At 32.5% G+C, this 20,388-nt stretch overlaps 2 protein-coding genes across 5 annotated transcripts in view; one reads left to right on the top strand and one right to left on the bottom strand.

The window, feature by feature from the left end:
• The window catches only part of LOC105256745 (cAMP-specific 3',5'-cyclic phosphodiesterase), a 316,988-nt gene that overhangs the window by 188,179 nt on the left and 108,421 nt on the right, over positions 1 to 20,388 (bottom strand). The gene's annotated exons all lie outside the window — the stretch shown is intronic.
• On the top strand, positions 16,663 to 18,672 carry LOC105256743. Of its 2 annotated transcripts, XM_025411916.1 has the most exons (3): positions 16,663 to 16,828; positions 17,231 to 17,453; positions 17,496 to 18,672. In XM_025411916.1, exons 1-3 carry the CDS (start codon positions 16,814 to 16,816, stop codon positions 18,539 to 18,541), a joined length of 1,284 nt encoding a protein of 427 aa, XP_025267701.1. In that variant the 5' UTR covers positions 16,663 to 16,813; the 3' UTR covers positions 18,542 to 18,672. The 2 variants fall into 2 exon arrangements, with proteins under 2 accessions (XP_025267701.1, XP_025267700.1); XM_025411915.1 differs by having other exon boundaries at positions 17,231 to 18,672.

Genomic DNA, 20,388 nt, shown 5'->3' with positions numbered 1-20,388 from the left:
GTCACTGAAATATAAATTCTAATTTCACATAGATTCTATATACGAACGATAATTTGTATTAAAATGTTAACTCCGACGAAGTTTAACATTTCAGAATTTAATTATAATTAATTATTACTGTTATACGATGATATTGAAATGTTAAAATGTACTTGAAACAATTATTCAACGTAAATCGAAGATCTGATGCGTTAATTTACGGATCGGTTCTCAATCAATTGTTCACGTTTCGACGAACGCATTCGCTCCCACGACATTATACGCGCCTTAGAAACGCATAAATGCTCGATACACATCGACAAGCAAACGTGAGAAATCGATACTGCTGATTCAGTAGAGGATTCATGCGTCGTATAGGATTAAATGTCGCGAACATATTAATCTGTCTGCGCTATGGGTTAGTGATTATGATCGCACATGCGATCAGCTCGCGAACGCTTGCAACGGTCGAATAAAGTACGATAATGATTTATCACGAGGAATTCCGCGTTATCAAGTAAAACATCATTCGGTCGAGCTAATATTTGCATTGTACAAATAATCAATCGTATAGCGGCAAAAGGCGCGTATGTTTCTTTCTCTTCGAGTTCACTGATGGTTCGCTACGTTCCACGACGCAATTCTTCCAAAAGATATAATAATTACGTATCGCATTTTTGAAATATCTGGCCTGATCGATAAGCCACGATTCAATTTATTTAAAAGATTTAATTTTAACATTTATTATAAATAAACATTTTTCGGGCGATAGTATAATTTCATTACACAATTCGCGATTTTTAGCGATCTGATTTCTCTATTATTCAAACTTCTTTCGCACAAAGCACTTTAAGAGACGTTATTTTAACGAGATCGACGACAGCTTAGAATTCGCAACGAATACGACGGTGGCCTTGCAAGGAAGAAGAACTGTGAGAAAAGTTGATCAGACTTTTAAATAAAGACGGCCAACTAAAAGCCCAAACTAATGTTAATTGGGTTAATTGCCGAGTATTATTCTTTCGAGGTCATGCCTGATAATTAGACAGGACCAAGGAAAGTGGTCCGTCCAACGTTTATATGAATGTTATGATGCATGTAGTTTTACCAACGAATCATTTCTATGTTTTCTCTTTAAGAAATTCAGCGGAATTGCGAGTCTCGTAAATATTGCATATATAATGACTTCGAATATTTTACAAGTTGTGTAAATTATAGCGGCATCGAATGGAATTAATTGCTCCAATCTATCATCAGAGCGCGTACTCGTTACTCTCCGACACTCCAGTCGTGTATGACGCTATTTTTATGGAGATTACGAGAATACCGTAAAATATATCAGAGGTGGATATGCGCAATGCTCTGTATCCTATGTATATCAAAATAGATTCCAATAAAATAACTCAATCTTTTTTTAACAATATTACGGCGAAAAAGCCTTTGATCTCTATTTTAATGAAGTCTTTACTACATTAAATATATACATACATATATATATATATATATATATATATATATATATATATTTGATTTAAAAATATATCTCTTTCTCGGACGTATTTAATGCATTTAAAATACGATGTAATCCGCGATGAATCTCGGCCATAGAAGAATATAGTTACCTTACTCATTTCAACTGACAATGAGTTGAGAATTTATCTTGACATTGGATTTGTCTGTGTAATTAAACGGTTTTCATCGAATTCAAATGAAGGTTCATCCTAAAACGCTGCGCGTTTATTAGTCAATGCAGGAACGCAGACGAAACTTTATCCTGCATATCTAATCAATGGCAAATTAAAATGGAAACTTTGAAGCTCGGGACGCGAGGAACAGCTAATATTCATCAGCGGGATTACGAACAGCATTTTGCGAAACCAAGCATGAATTATATAACTTCGGTCGCGAAGAAGTATTTTAAGATCATCATATATACGGTTCCGTCACTAAAATTGACGCACAGGACAAGAATATTCTGCTTTTCTTAGCAAAGCGTAAAATTTTGTCGTTTTGAAATTCTATAAATATTATACGATAAAGCAAACAAACATTATAAACTGACGATGAATTTGAAAAGCGTTGCATATACGCATCACACTCGTGCCTATTTCAAGAAAGTATTTAACTCCGTGAAAGATATTATTAGAAATAAAAATTTACATCAGCCAAATTTCGTTGCTGCCAAAGAAATAATACTTTTAATCCACCGTGTATGAATACAATAGTCTTGATATTAGTTCCAGAATGATTTAATGATGTACGATATACATAATAAAAAGACATTGCATTACTCTTATTGAATCGTCATTCGCATCATCCATGACAATAATATGTCTATAGTTTCTTGTTCAAAAACCTGAAAATATCATGATATCGACATGTCATCGGCGTATGTACTTTAAGGCTGTCAAAAAATGTTGGAAATGTAACGCAAAGTAAATATGTGCTTGCTGACAATCGCAAAATACAACGAAAAGTGCTTTCAACAACATTTCATATATTTTTCTTGAAATTATTCGAGTCATAAAAATAAACAAAACTAGAAACTTCGAGAGATTTTGGGAGAAATTTGAGTAAATATTTTATATATATATATCCTTTCCTCTCTAAAATAATAATAAAATTGTAACATCACGTTTATAAAAGTATAGAAGAATTTTTAAAAATTATTTAAATTAATTTTCAAAATCCTAAAAAGAATCATGTAACCAACAATAAGATACAGAACTTGTTAGACATAAAATCATTATAATATTTTTATAACAAGATACATTGGCCCATGATAATTGATTATAACATCAACAATAACAGAATTTTGAAATCTATTATTCTCATATTACGAAGATAGATTAATTAATTCATAAATAAATTTATCTTGACAAGATTAAAATGAATACTAAATTCTATGCTAAATTTCTTGCGCATTATGTAAGAAAGTTTTAATTATTCAATATCCTTATAAATGTCCAAAAAATGAATAAAAGAGCAATAATAATAAGATTTTTATAATTGAATTACTTTGAGAAAATTTTGCGGGAAAATTCACAAGAGAAACTTTTGTAGTTTACATTTGATGAGAAAACAGCCTTGCTTTCTGCATAATCTCTAAACACTTTGGTTCTGTTAAACTTCTAAACTTGATAAGAATAACATAAATTATTGATCTATTAGGGAAGAAAAAAATGTTATAATGATAATTTTATTTCCTTCTTAACCTAAATTCGACAGATTTAACATAAAATATCAACTTTTTCTTGTTATTATTAATTCCTTTTAATTTTATAATTTACAGAAAATTACAATTTATGTTGATATTGACATATGTATCTATAATAAATGCAAAATATTTTTTAATATTTCCAATTGTTAAAAAGAAAGCGTTTTAAGTTACCTTTAAGAAAAATTCAAACTTTAAAAGATTTTACATTTATCTAGTGATAACACAAATTGCAATGATATCAAAATGTGTTTAAATCGTAAACTTTATCAGGCCGTGAAAAAAATGAGCGTTAAATGGAAGTTCATATTTTTCTGACAAGACGACGTTTTCATTTGTAAAAAGTATAAATCTCTTGACATGAAAACGGTGTTGGGTACTCAATATATTGTATAAACATGAATCATCCACACTGAAAAAGTTAAAATGCTTCTATGTATAAGATAAAAGCATTTATGCAAGATATGACAACTCATCAATATTAGATTCTTGTAAACAAAATAAAAATAAAACAAACATGATTTTCTTCAAAGAAATTTAATTTCAAAAATTACACAAATGAATTTTTAGAATTTAAAAATAAAAATAATATTCATTATCATCATATTGCTCACATGTAAATAGAAAATTCTTCTCTTTAATCACAGATTTTAGAAAGAAAGAATTAATTCAAGTGCGATTGAATTTAATTGAATTTAATAGATTACTATCAACTATAAGATTCATCAGATTCGCACAGTTGGGTTCATGTAGAGTAACAGATGGTAAGAAGTCAACAGTGACCTCTTGGCATCTCGTATAACCACGCTCGGAAAAGGCAAATTGTTTGGAAGATCGCCAACGACGCGTTTATTATCGTAAATTATTATAAAAACATGCATGCATCGAGTGTGCCAGCATAGATATCACAGCATCTAAATTCAGTGATCCGTCAAAATAGCGCCCGTTCTGTGATTTTAAGTGATGCGGTAGCAAAGATATTATAAATTTTATGTTGCGGATATAGAAATCATTCTTGCGGTGCGCATTATGTCAACTCATTATATATCGCAGCGAAAGCGACCGTAAAAAATAACATAACGACACAATGATAGAAATATAACGGCCAATAATATCAATAAATCGGGAAAATTTAATATTTGCGAGATAAAAAACAATGCCAACAGAGTAATAATACGATAACGATATTATCTGATCACATATTATAAATTGTCCACGTATCATGAAGTGATGAAAACGAGGATATAATACACGTAGAACTTAAATTTTTTTTTACATTGTGACATTAAATGACACTGATAAAAATGACTGATAAAAATGTATATAAAGATGAATGAAAAATATATTATCGATAACCTCCGTTATGTAGCTTGATAAAAACTCGTGGCTCTCAGATGCCTTTATCGTCTGAAACGTGAGGAAAATAACAGTTATGTATCGTTCGTTGGTGAAAAATGCACAAGTAATGAAAAGAAATTCTTTCGATGTCAAAAGAAAATACAACATCGACATCTGGCTTCATGTTGAGCGAAACAGACAATAGACGCAAGTCTCGTAACAAAAAAAAAAAAAAAAAAGATATGCAAGAGAAAACCGGTAAAAAGCCGGTAAAAAGAGTGAAAGGTAGAAAAGAGTACCCCAGAGTTTGTCAATTTGCAAGGTCGCAACTTTGCAGATTATATTTTTGTTAATTATCCGCTGCTTTTCTTGCAAATATTTTCGCTCCTTAAATATATCGGGAGATGGATTTTATGCAGGCAACTTTCTATTAATTAGGGAACCTGATCGTGCGAAGCAGCGAGGTAAAAGCATGTTGCATCAGTAAAACTAATGGCAAAGACTGACGAGATTACTCGTGAAGTTCCACGTAATCATTAATTATGCGCCATCTTATTCGTAATAATCTGCAGTTATAATGAACTTGTATCACGAACGATATACGAATCGTGTCGGTTTATTTACCAGCAACAACAATTTAACATTCAGTAAAATAAGCTCGATTGAAGAGCTCTCACGCATAAAAAACCGGTTTGCCAAAGCACATATTGCACGACAGTCGCGACAATTCTTGATGTTCTGTCATCACTTCTGTCATCACTTATCATAACTTAGCGCGTCAATGACACCGCAAAGATAACCAGATCCGTTTTAGCGCCAAATCATGCATAAAAGACATGAGAATGAAGTATATTTACGTACCATTAGTACAGCAATATCGCAGTTTCTTCGTGACTTGCACTCTTGAATAACCGAGAATATATAAGTCAAATGAAAAATATTTGCAAAAAAAACTTTAACGGTGAAAAACATCATTTATACGACTGTATGCTAATTCTATATTTCGTCAAAAAAATTTACCAAATATTTGCAACAAAATTTTTCTGTATAATTGTGTAATAATAATAAAAAATATTTATATGTTATATTAAAATATAGAAAATTTATTTCGTTACACATTTGTATTTGCTACTCGTTTGCTGCTTGAATTTGTAACAGCGGTATATACAATGTGTCACAATATACTTGGAATAAAGTACATAAAGGATAAAAAGATTGCCTAATAAAAACTAAACATAAAAAATAAACGTAAAGGATAAAAAGATTGCCTAATATGCATGGAAAGCATCTAGGCCGTAAACGGAAAACTCTCCCGAATTTCATCTCATTCTTATATCAGTACTCTTTTTGATCGGCTCTCTCATATCCTTAAAATACGTTACAAGATTATTCAACTCCAATTCTCTCTCCAACGTTTAGTGAGCACGTATCAGATGTATATTTGTTTAGCAACAATAGTTTTTCTGTAATTCCATAATCCTGTGCAATCTGAGTTTTTCGATAGAACCGTGCGGTTTTTTATTTTTTATTTTTTTTTTTGCTTTTTCGCTATTTTCGGTGAATTTCAATCTTGTTTTATAACGAAACAAAATTCAATGGAATAAACGTGCCCTCGGGAAAATTTTCTATTTCACGTTTCCTCTTCGATATTACGACACCGATATTGATGATTCGCATACGTCGCGGAAATCCTATCCTACGAGCGGTTTATCGTTAGCGAGTCAAATTTAAACTTTCCGTCGTTTCTCTTAAAACGTTCTCGCGCGAGAAACTTACTTCGGTTGAATGGCTTCGAGAAATTCTGGAGATGAGCTTATCGCTTCTTCGCTAAAGTGCTTCGCGTGCTCGAAACGCACATTTAAGCTCATTTGTGCGCCGTGCAGAGAATCACGTCTCGCAAAGAAAATCTTCCGGCGAGCTCCTCATACCGGGTATCACTTTCGCAACTGGCTTGCAATATTCGCGCATTTTCTCTTCGCCAGCTCTCGCATTTGAAGTCGCAACTCGAGTTGATCGCTTTGAACTTCTCATGATGTTTGAAGGAACGTAATCCTCCCGAGTATACAAGCTACTATGATTAGCGAGCGAAGCGGATGTCCTGTGCATTCTCCGGTATTTTTCGTTCGTCGCTCTTAATTTATCGATTAAACAAACGGAATCCGCAGCATTGCTTTGAAATATTTCGTCGTCTCTCGATGACGATGGCATCCTTCGAGGTCTTCTTGCCTCAAACGGCATGAGCTGACAGTTCAATTGTGATATCTTTTTATTAACGTGTCTCGGGATTGCAAAATCTATGTCAACCAATCTCGATTGTTCCGGGATGCCGTCAGTGAGAACAATAGGAACGATCGTGATCTTTTCTTTTGACAGGCAAAGATGCTGCGCTTTTTTATGTCCCGTCGTTAAATCTACCTGATCTTTCTTGAATTCGGAAAATCTCGATACATTTTCTGAATTTTCTCGTTGAGAATCAACCTTCTGAACGCAAAAATCGCGCTTGCTTGTTGCACCTGCAGCATCATCTTTCCCATTGATTTCGACAGAGCGTATCTCCGAAGGAAGCTCGACCTTTACTACTTCCGTCGTGGAATCGACATGCACTTGTTGCATGAAAGTGCTAGATACGCTTTTGGCAAGTAGCATATTATTCGGAAACGCCGTCGTCGATAGAATACCTCGAATAGGACTAACGGCCCTACTGGTGTAATGTTTTTCGACGGTGGTGCAAAATTTCGCATTCAAATTTTCGCCGATCTGAGGAGCGTAAGTTGAAGCAGAAATTGCGCGCGACATTTGTCGATCGCGATCTATATAATGATCGATCGATTTCAATTCAAATGAAGAAGAACCCCGATCATTTTTGACAACGCGTTCGGTTTCGGATAAGGTATTTTTGCAATGATTGCTATTGCGAATGGCGAATTCCGTTTGAACCATCGAATTTTGATCGAGAAGAGTCTCAAAATCTTTATTCAACTTGTTCGTTATTTCTTCATCTATGATGGACCAATCATCAATCATGATGGATACCAAAGATTCCTGTTTTCGAATTTCGATGAAATTATTGCTAGGTGCCCGCGAATTTCCAACGGTTTGATTAAGGTATCGATGCGAATTATATTCTGTTCTACAAAGAATATTCGAGGGACTCGTATTGATTCTTTCATGAGCAGACCAACCATCCCACGCAGAAGTTCCTTTTATAACAGAACTAGGCTTGCGATAGGGTTGAGAATTATTATTAGAAATGCATCCGTCACAAGAGCGTTTGTTTAGAACATTCTCTTGCTGAGAGGCATGATTATTGGTTGTTGGAAGGTAAGATTCGCTCTTTCCAACCCGATTACAAGATCGAAGACCGTTCAAGCTCTCGACTGTGCGAGAGAGGTCGCGAATGGCAAAATTCAACACCTTCTGCCGACTGTTCGAATTGTCGTCCAAGCAGCTTGTATGAGAGCATGTCGGAACGGGTTTACCGACTACGGAGAAAGTCGGAGACGGTGAAGTATTATCGACGAAACCGAGTCGATTTTCAAAGCTACGGCTCGTCGTAGCACGCTGCAGAAACGTCTTGCGATTTAAATGATAATTGGATTCATTCGGTGACAGCACGAATCGGTCAAATGTGTCCGGCTGATCTGGACGACAAGAAATGCCAAGGTCGAAGCCCATACCACTCAGACCCAACGCCCGAGTCTTCCCGATGATCTCGCTATATTGGTACCGAAGTGGACTCAATTCGCAGTCTATTTTCAGCAAAGCTTCCACGTCAGTGGATATTCGTTGATGCTTCTTCAATTTGACAATGTCGTTTGGTAAAGCAGGTGGATCAAATGGATTCGGCGGAAAGTAGACCGACTTGATGGAAGAGCGTGAATTTCTAGCAACATCAACGAGGTCGCCGTCATTCGTTAAATTGGCAACACTTTCATCATTGACAAATGTCGGATTCGCATCACGATAAGGATCCCAATCCATTCCGCGATGGTTATTTTTCGTTTTATGAAATGCCACTTCCGCCGCGAGTTCTGCTGACTTCTCGTCATTAATCATTGCCGTAGGTGTCGTATCCTATGGAGAATGAAGCCTATCGTGATCGTGGGAAGAACGATCAATTTATCCCTCTCCTTTTTATATGCAATTCTTTATATCTTATTTTTTTTATCTTAATAAAATTAAAATCACTATATATGTAAATTTTAAAATATTTTTAAACAATAAATATTTTAAAAATATTTTTAAACAAAAATATTCAAATTTTAATAAATAATTAATAACATTTGTATATTACTATTTGTTTTCTTCAAAAATTTCATTATAAAATTTAAACTACTTGATTCGCAAGGTGTAGGCATCGTACGCAAGGTATAGGCATCGTTCTCGACTCGTTTCTCGCCTCGTATTGTCGAGCATGATAATTAGTTGTTGTGTCACTCGTTAAGACCGTTGAAGAAATGAACGATGCCATCCTCTTAACGATCATGGACATTTTCTTTTCACGCGCGAACGATGACTCGGATATTAATGCGACATCCATTGCTTTGAAATTTGTGAAAATATTTGACATTTCACTCTTCAGAATTGGCAAAGACTTGGACTTTGTCAAATTCTCAGATTCATTATTTTTCATGATTATTATTTTCTGGATTAAACTATTTTCTATTAATTTGTGAGACGAATCAGGAATAATTTCTTCCTGTATCAAAGGTGCATTTTTATTGAATGCAACGAGTTTATTTAAGGAAGAGCTTTTGTTCTCGAAATAAAAGCAGAGCGATTCTTTCGTTTGAGTTTTGCGAATTTCAGTATCGCTTTGTTTCAAGGGAATCATACCTTCGCTAGACGTTTCATAATCTCCTTCTAAAATGGAACAATTTGGATGTTAAAGAAGATACAAATAATAATTAAAGAAGCTACAAATAATAATAAAGTAAGATATTAGAAAGTGTAAAATATTTTTAAAAAATATTGAAAAGATTAAAATCATTATCAAAGATTATATAAAAATTTAACCAAGTAGAAAGATTAGGTAGAAAGATACATTTATGGAATATATTTAAAAAAAGAGAAAAAAATGATGGATATGATATAGTAAAAGTAAGAGCAGCTTTTATGTCTTTTTTTAATTTTAATTAAAATGTAATTTTCTTTAAAATTGACTTTCAAATTATTTAAAACATTCTGAAGTATTAAAGAAGGTACCCATTATTATCTTTCAACTTTCTTTCTACTGATTCACGTGAACACGTGTATATAATTCTCGCGTGTATATAATCCAAAGGCTAACACAATTCTACAATTAATATCTCTTTCGAACCAACCATCCGTGTCGGATGCGTAAGTGGTCGCAATCGACCTTGCCGCAGGTCGAACCGATTTTTGCTGGCCATTCGACTCGTTCGATTCGTCTTGTTTCGCATAATGAACAAGAAAGAGCGACGTGGATGGAACCAAAGGAATTTTAACACGTTCCTGACAATCTATGCAACTGGTCTTCGTGTCACGCGACATTGTAATAATAGGTTAGTTAAAAGCAGTTCCGCGCGCATCCCGCTGAAACCCGCCGTTTCGTGTAATCGTCACTTACAGAAAACACGCACACACTTTGGTAATCACATACGGCGCATAATTTCGCGAAACCGGAATATGTATCCGGCCGAAGTTACCGGAGCTTAGCGAACAGACGTTGGCCTACGTCAAACTCCAGTGACAAACGAAACGACAACGATATATTCGACGAAATGACAATTACTGTTCCTCATTATCTGTTCTATATTTCTTTGCCTCTTTCTCTCCCCTCTCGCCTTCTTTCTCAAAGAAATTATATTTTCATATCTCTGCATATTTTAATTTTATTTCTATGGAATTATTTATAAAATTTTTATAATGTATTTTATTGATTTGCACATATATCGGGTAAATATTTTAGATTTCAATCTACCGCACGTTTGCACTGTCTGTAATATTTTCCTTATTTGTTGTTCCTTGCGATAACTTTTATATTGTATTTTTATACTATGAATACGAAAGTAGCTTCTGCTTGAGAAGAGACAAGCGACCCCGTCTGGTATTATATTTTTTTCGCGTGAATCACAGATGCGATTTCGATATGCATGTGATGTAAGCTTTCACATATATCTATAATGATACAAAATCCAATAGATTTTAAATAATAAATTCTCTATTACGATTCTCATTCATAATATCTAAACTAATGTTCAAAATAATAATCAAACTAAAACAATATGAGTGTTTGTATTTTGTACCGCAGTTGCCGTGATAAAATACGAGTACAACAAGTATCCTCAATAATAGAATTTGAAAATTGTTGTAAAATAAATTTATAATTAAAATTAAAGGTTTGAGGTCTGCCAGATATAACAAAAATAATTCTAAACAGGTAGAAAACAAAAAACATATACGATTGTAGAAGAATATTTATCCTTTTATTGCAAATAAATTAATATTATCTATTCCAATTACAAGATATGTTATGATATTTGAAGTTTTAATTTTGGAATTTTCCCCAAAAAAATAATAATTACTATATAGCAAATACATGCTTATTAAGGCAAACTGGATAAAAAGAAATAATTAATATTTTAATTAATATTACAATAAACAAACTGATTATTGAGAAAAAATTTGATCGATAAATCGATACATTTTTAGCAATACAACGTAAGAGAAAAAAGAAAAAAAAATTAGCGCAAAAGAAAAAAATGAAAATTTTCGACATGATGTAAGAGAAGAGAAAAAAACCGGCACGAAAGAAGTATATTAAATCTACAAGAATCATTTTCAAATTGAGGTAAGAGAGAAAGAGAATACGTTAAGTAACGGTACTGATTACATTCATGAAATATAAGCAGGCGAGCGAGTTTTGGGAGTGTGACCACAGATCCAGTACATGGAGATTCGGCGAAAGTGTGAAGAATTTGCATGTCGACGCGAGCCAATTTCGATCATCATATAAGCAGTATTCCTCGTAAAGAATTTTCATAAAAGGTATACATTTGGATCGTTACTTACGTAGCAGGATCCGATGAAATCGTATTTCTTAATCGTATGCTAATCCTAAACATCTAGCAAACTATAATTTACATAATAACCAAGAATCTCTTGATTGGCAATTCAGCGGCGTTCAAGTAATTAACAAATAAAATGTATGTAAATGCCAAGTTTTTTACATAATTCATATGTTTAAGTTAAAATTTTTCCCACTCCCCGTGGCTTATGTAGCAAAAATATTTCAGATATTTAAAAAATTATTTTTAATTATTTACATTTCTCGAAACATCTTTCACAATTACTCGAGAGAAATATTTTTAAATGGATTCACGAAAACGAGTCCTACAACTTTTGCATATTTCACAATTGTTATATTCGCCTTTCTACATTTGTGTTATAGAAGATACAGTGATCCTTTAATGTATGTATAAGTTACGACATTCTACTAGATTGTAAATATTTTATTTCTTCCTGATAAAAATGTGAGTCTGCGGTACCAAGTCTCCGAAGATTTCGACTATTTGCGTCGTATATTTATATCGCAGCCACATTTTTAACAGATATTTCTACAACTTGAAAATATCTCTTGTATCAAAAAGACATTTCGCATCGCATTTAATCCTACGATCTTCTCACATGACATGGTACATTGCTGTATGTCACATTAGCTTCACCAGAGCGCGGAATTTGCCGGTGTAAAGACAGTTCATTTTCTAAAGAATTTATATCTAAAATATATATAGAAAAATATTCAATATTCTTCTTCAATTCCAGATATAACATAATAAAATATAAAACATGTGATATTATTTATAGAACAAAATTGCAAAAAAAAATTAAAAGTATGTGTAATATTTACGCATGATACTTTATATGTTCTATTTATATTTAAGAAATATAAAAAATAATTAATTATAATGTAATTTTTAATCTTTTTCGATAATTAATATGCTTTATATGAACGATAAAATAAACTCATTGTATGCTTTATATGACTTTATATGTTTTATATTAATTTTATTTTATATTTCATGTAATTCTTATAAACTCTAAATATAATTTTTACCATAAAAAGTGCTTATATTCATAATTTCGAAACGATTCAGCGTTTCGCTAAGAAAAAGAAGCGATAAAGAGATGAACGTATGAGAAACAAACCGGCTCAGTTGTTGCATTCGTTAGGTAACGGCTATCTTCGAGCCTTTTTATTTTTTGAGTATTCGCAATCGGAATCGAAAGGTCGGAGCTGTGCAATGACAACCGGTAGAATCGTGAATCTTTTCTGTAAGAAACGATACTTCTTTTCGCTTCCGGTTTTCCTCAGGGACGCATTCGTCGATTCTCCTTTCCTTGGAGGAATTTTTCTTCATCGTAAAATGCGACAGTCGACAAATTTTATGGCGATCGCGCGTGATAAACGTACAATTTATGCAGTTGTGCAACGAGAAAAATAAACTCGTGCGAAAATTCATGTGTGTGTATATGTATATTATTGAATAGTATTAATTTTTTTTACATGTAAAACTTCTATGATATTATGATGTATAATTTGATAAAAATTGCGATAATATTTTTTAATTATAATTTTCACGAACTAAAAAAAAAAGAATTACTGATATATATATATATATATATATATATATATATATATATGTATATATATATAAAAGAAGACAATAATGCTCTAAATTTTAAATCATTTATACTTTATTCGTGATTTATGTTGCGATATTCGCGTGATGCTCTGAGAATTTATAAGATATCGTATTTTCGAGACTGATCTTTTTTGCTCAATTCTAAGTTGTTGCGATTGAAAATATATGACAGAAAGTTACGGTTATGGGTTTCCTGGGATATTTAGATGCGTCCATTTCTCGATCGATCGCGGACAGATTATTCATTGAGCGTTCCTGATTCGAGGCCGCGCGAATCGAGTATACTATTGCGCAATCGTAATGCTGAAACTTGTTCTATCGTAATTATTAATCAATATGCCCAGTGACGAGAAATTTTCATATTCATGAACTTCGATTATAACATTATGCGTCTACTGTTAATGTATCTACGATTCCGTCCGATTGGTTAGCACGGCCGATTCAACCCTTTTGGCTTTACACGATGTCGATCAACATTACATCTATTATATTTCGCGCATGTCAATTCATCCATAAAATTGATAAACGATATATATGTAAATTTTTATTTTTGATTAAAAATGAATTGTGAAAATGTTTTTATACGAAATATCGTTCGATATTATTTTTGCTATAAATATTTTAAGTACATACATGAATGCAACAATTGCAGCAAGGAAAATACAAAATCGTTGCGTTAAAAATTACATGCATTTGCATGTATTTATATTAATTTATTAAATATAATGTCGCAATTAATATTTTAAATTTATATTTTGAATATTGTTTTGCGCAAAGATCAAAGGCATTATTTTAAAATATTGATATTTCAATTATGGAAATGTTGAATACAGAAAATAGAAATAAGACCAACTTATAAAAAAAAATAGTATATCGTAATTGTAATTCAAATAAACTATTTTCTCTTGATACTTGAATTTTCGGCTAATGATTAGTACACACATAAATTAATGACCCTTTCATTTTAATTGTATATAAATTATATATATTTTATTAAAATAATTTAATCATAAATATCAGTCTATGATTAAATACAATCTCTCCATCGATATTACTTCTAATAATTTAAAACTATTTATTATCAAAAGAATAAAAATACTAAAACTCAATATAGCTAGTCAAGACTTGCGTTAAAACAATATAATTTTTATTTAATGAAAAGAATATTAATTTCGCCAGAATAAATCATTATAAAAGAGTCTGCTAACTAAATTACTTCAGATACATAGTTAGATAGCGAACTTATTTAAAGTAATATAAGCAATTGAAGTAACATAAGAGGACAGTGACCACTGTTAAAAAGTTTCCAGAGAAATCGATTAAGCCATCGACAATCGATCGATGTCATAAATTTCGCAGGCATTCCTATAAAAATCAGAAGGGAATAGAGACAGCATGAAAATAGCAGGAAGAGAGAGAGAAAGAGAGAGAAATAAAGAAATGCTTCTTTTATCGTTTTCATATTTTTCCATAACATGTTGCCTCTTTCCCTTATTTCATCTTGTGGTTTGCAAAATTTAAGGTAGATCATGTAGGAAATTTTATTTATTTTCATATAGGAAATATTATTTTGCAATTTTTATATATCCTTCTTTTTTATCTAAGTAAAAAAGAAGGATATATAAAAATTGCAAAATAATATTTCACGATTATTATTTACAAGAATATCGATCTTATAATGTGCAACTCTATTATTAAAAACTCATGATGTATGGTTACTGATGTACATGTGTTTAATAAAGAAAAATGAGAAGAATTAATATTTACAATATATTAAGTTACAATAAAAAAATCTATTTTAACATTTCAAATACCTATGGTAATCATTCTTTTTTATTCAAAGTCATTAATTAGCATACCGTTTTTGGTTAGAGCTAGAATAAATTTATCTCGGACTGGTTTACCCTCGTAAACCAGTATTTTATAATAGTCATTTTATGATATTGAAAACCGATTTCTAAATTAGTATTTTGTTAAATCAGTTAAACTTGACGGGCAGCATCAAAAAAACTATCGTTGGACGATTCTCGAATGTTTCTTAATTATTTCCTTTTACAGAATTCCATGTATCATTACAAAAAAATGCCAAATATTTTTATTCATGTTTTTCAACGTAGAAAAAAATGTTTGATGATCACGTTACGATATAAATCTGCGGCGCGTCCTCGTGTAATTTAAATAAAATATTTTCCTGAAGACGTGTGTCATAAATATAAAGCACTCTACGAAAAATCGGCACAATGTATTCAAAAGGAAGTACATCTTCCTCAAGAAAATTCTAAAGATGAAAATCTAAAGTTATGAAACTCTCCATTCCGAATTATTTCACGCCATAAAGATTTTTATTGTGCTATGAAACGGTTTACATTGGATTGTAAAATAAGGAAATATGCTACTGTGACTTTTAAAAACATTAATTATGTTTCGAGATGAATTTATAAAATAGATACTGTGTCGGTTTCTATCAATTGACAATTAGACATTTTGCAAATTTTTGTTTATAATCGCCACATCATTTTTTGTTATGAACGTGAAAAAAAGTTTACAGTTTGTCACAAGTTAACTCGATTTTGGTAGTAATATTTTCTGCCATATATTATATTTTACATCGTTGTATCGATTGTCTCATCGATAAAATTGTCTCACGAATAAATACTTGCGAAATATAGTATTAATAAATATTTTAAAAATAATGTTAATAAATAACGACTTCCCGAATCCTTGTTATGTACAAGAATCGACTAATTTATATGCCACCGGATCTCACAAATGATCATTATTAAAACGACGAACATCTTGAATGTATCGTGTACCGGCACGATATATAAATACCACTTTTTCAATGCGGCCAAAAAACGATTAAAATCAAAGGTATGTAAATTAGATATGTAATTAAAGATGTCGTAGAATAGCAGAGTATAAAAATACATATATAGAGAGAATTCAGCATTTAAATTTCAATACATTATTTAATTATAAAATAAATAAACATTACATAATTACATATTATATAAAAACATTATATAATTGCGTAAAAAAGATTCTATATATACGCAAGTAAGAAAGAAGTAAAACACTAATAAAGAAAATTAATAAAGAAAAATTTTTTTAACAACGACAAATTTAAAATGAATATTAAATTATCTTCAATACTCTTAAATACATTGCAAATTTTATTAGATCTTTTGTTGCAGATTCGTCATTCGTTTCGATGCATCGATTGTGCTCTCGCCCATTTCTCGTTTTCTGTCGCATCAGGTAAAAGCTGAGATTATAAAAGTCCTTTATAAAAAAAATGACAGATAAACGGGGATCGTTATACTGACTGATATAAACGATTACATGTATTACAGTCGCGTAATAATGCGGAATCGAACTCGTTTTGGGAGCAAGTTTGCCGTAGCTCTTGCCGTTACGTCAGATCGGAGAATCGGATGGACCAAGCGAAACTGGCTACAGAAAAATAATTGGGAGGTGCGCGGTTCGCGGAGCAGGGTGTGTCCCTCGTTTCAGTGAAAGTAATCGCATACATCGCGAAGCGGACATTTCCTATAAAAACACCGACCCACCGCATTAAGGCACACTCGACCCGAAACTATCATCAGGTACAATGAAGAGCTTCGCGGTAAGTATCGACAAGGGTATTCCATACACGCCAATACATAAAAACAATTATCATTAATTGGTACATATCTTTAACGATATTTTCATTATCATCATTCGGATGTGTCGAAATTATTTAAAAAATTTAATTTCCTTTATTCTTATAAATAAAAACGAGTTGCAGTTATTGTATCATTGTTATAATTGTACCAAGAATTATAGAAATAGAATTGCTTATGATTATGTTTTATTATATACATACATACAATTAAAAATTAATGACAGTGTAAAGTCTATCAACTTTAATTAAAAGCTAGTTATTGCTATTTGATTTTATTTTTAATAACATCTCATCACAAAAACTATTTTAAAATGATACTTTCAGAACTATATTTAGAATTTATTTTGTTCCAAAAATATATAGATAATATTGTTGGCGACTGCCGCGTTGGCAGTTTCCATAGAAGATCCGAAGAAACAAGACAAGAAATATGACAAGCGAAGTCTGTCAGGTGATCTCGGTATTTCGAGTTACGGCTTAGGTCTTTCTGGATATTCAGCTGGACTCGGCTCAAGTGTACTCGGGTCGGGACTGTCCGGAGTCACCGTAGGTAACAGTCTGGCCTCCGCCTATGCATCTGGACTAGGATATGGATCTGGATCTGGACTAGGCTATGCATCTGGACTAGGATATGGATCTGGATCTGGACTAGGATATGCATCTGGATATGGATCTGGACTAGGATATGCATCTGGATATGGATCTGGACTAGGATATTCATCTGGATATGGATCTGGATCTGGATTAGGATATGTATCTGGATACGGATCTGGATCTGGACTAGGATATGCATCTGGATATGGATCTGGATCTGGACTAGGATATGCATCTGGATATGCATCTGGATTAGGAGGATACAGCTCTGGATTAGGATATGGATCTTTCGGCGATTCCGGCGTCGCCGTCGGCAGTGGTTCCTTTAATAGTCTGAATGTGCTACCGAGTGTCGCACATACCAAGACTCAGCGCATCACCGGCGTCACCGTTCATCGTGAGATCCAAGTGCCGGTTCCGGTGCCACAACCGGTCCCTGTCGAAGTTACCAAGCACGTACCCGTTCCGCAACCCGTGCCCGTCAAAGTCGATCGTCCGTATCCAGTTGAAGTACCACAACCAGTACCTGTCGAAGTCACCCGTCACGTGCCCGTAAAAGTTGACCGACCCTACGCGGTCCCGGTGCCGCAGCCCATCCCGATCCGTGTGCCGCAACCAGTGCCAGTCACAGTGGCACAGCCAGTACCCGTTCCTGTCTCTGTCACGAAACACGTGCCGGTGTCCGTGCCATCTGTTAGCGTCGTACCGTCGACTTTCAGCGTCGCGCCGTCGACTTTCAGCGTCGCGCCGTCCACTGTCGGCGTCGTGCCGTCATCGATCGCTGGCGTCTTCTCATCCGGGCTCTCATCCGGGCTTGCATCCGGATTCTCATCCGGGCTTGCATCCGGATTCTCATCCGGGCAAGAATATGCCGATCTGGGATCCAGCCACTTGGGATCTATCTCGGGTGCGACTCTTAACTCCGGTTTAGAGAGCGGCGTTGTCTCCGGCAGTGTCCTTAGCAGCGATTTCGGATCCAGCTTTGGATCCAGCTTCGGGTCCGCCAACTCTGTGTTGGCACCGTCTCACAATTTCGCATCCGCAATACCAATCAAATCAACCATTGTAAAAAATTGGTAAATTTAAGTCAATAATCTGATTAAACTTGATGTATTTTTAAGGCGTCTCTTGAGTGCAGTTTATGAATTGAACGTGCAGAATACCGATTGTATCATACATGTTGAATAAATTTATATTTTTCTACCCTATAATATCTTCGTAGGATCATTATTTGATTGTATAATTGATTAGCCGTTATATAATTATGCTACAACACTACTTTTGAACGCCTAATATTCTCTGTTTTACATGTTTTCTTGTTAAATAATAATTATTTATAATTACTTCTTGCATTTGGTGACATTCCTCTAATTCTATCTTATATTTTTGAAAAGAAAGAGAATTACTATCGGTATTTTTCTAGTCTTATAATTTAGACATGCCTTTATAAATTTTATGAACAAAATAAAGAGATTAAAAAAAGAATATCTGGAAAATTTCCTATCCATTAAAAAAAAAAAATAAAAATGCAATATTGAATAATCTCAGGGGCACAATCATATAGCAGTGCAAAATACGCGATAAAAATCCGTGCAATGTATCGATATTAAAATTCCAATAGATTCAACAATGTAATTTCATTATTCCCTGCGAAATAATGTTCATCTTTCTTAAATAAATCATTTATATCTATTGTTTGTTTGTAAAGTTTAATAAAGGAAAAAATACAATATTTGTTCATTAAAAATCCCCTAAATTGCGGATTTAATTGACTAATATATTAAAATAAAAAATGTAAGTTAAATCTTATCGCTGATATTTTCGTTATCATCTATATTCTCGCTAAAAAATCAAAGTGAAACTGTTTTTGCAAATATATACAATAGATACAATAAAATTGATGATTGACAGAGACTCATGCAAAGAGATAAGGAGCATAACTATTAAGAATTATCAAAATCCTGATGCATATTTTCAAAATGATACACATAATAAATAATTCTTAAAAGATATTACAGTTATAAAAAAAGAGAGACGAGATTATGTAAATAAGTGTTAAAACTCAGATTTGTATAATAAAATAATGAATTATTGATATATTGATTTATTGATTATTGCAATATTGAAATATTGATTTTTCCTTATTTCAGGAAAGAGTTTAAAATTATTTTCAACATTTATTAAATGTCATTCATTATATTGTGAATCGATATTTTTATGTTAAACATTACGACTAAAATTTATGTAGATTCTTCGCTTTATCGGTGACAAGAAAGCTTTTTATCAACAACATTATGTCGGTACGATAGATGTCTAACAAAGTTACCAGTGTGTGTGTCTATCGCACAGTGTACCGACAGTTACAGTTTCTTATCAACTGTAACTATACATGTAAAAGAGTGTACACCTAGTACATTTATTCAACATAGATAATAGTTCGACGCAAAAATAAAATATTTATGATAATATCTGAATTAGGTAATATTTTGAATTATATCAATAATATTATCTACAAATAATTAATAGAAGGCTTCAAAAATCTTGCTAAAACTTTCTCGTCAATCGATAATATTAAAAAATTATTCTCATCTTGTTCCCATATTTTGATATGAAACAAAAATATTAATAGAATAATTTTTTAATCATTTTTATTATTCACAAGAGACAGTAAATGTTTGCTCTATCAATAATAATTATTCGTTTCTATTAATGATATAAAGAGTTGGTCAAGAGAATCTTACATGAAATTTATTATTATTATATGTATCTCAAATGATATTTATTCATCTAATACAATAAGAAAAACGAGTTAACGAAAGTCTAAAACAGAGCACGAATAAATCAAAATCTTCATAAAAAAACTTTAATTAAATATTTCGATTTCCTTTCGAATCATCCTCAGTATTTTTAATAATAACAAAATACCA

The sequence above is a fragment of the Camponotus floridanus genome, unplaced genomic scaffold (genome assembly GCF_003227725.1).
Source record: "Camponotus floridanus strain SB8 unplaced genomic scaffold, Cflo_v7.5 scaffold45, whole genome shotgun sequence".
In the NCBI taxonomy this organism is placed as follows: Eukaryota; Metazoa; Arthropoda; class Insecta; order Hymenoptera; family Formicidae; genus Camponotus; species Camponotus floridanus.
The sequence above is the reverse complement of the archived record's forward strand: the minus strand, read 5'-3'. Positions and strand labels throughout refer to the sequence as shown.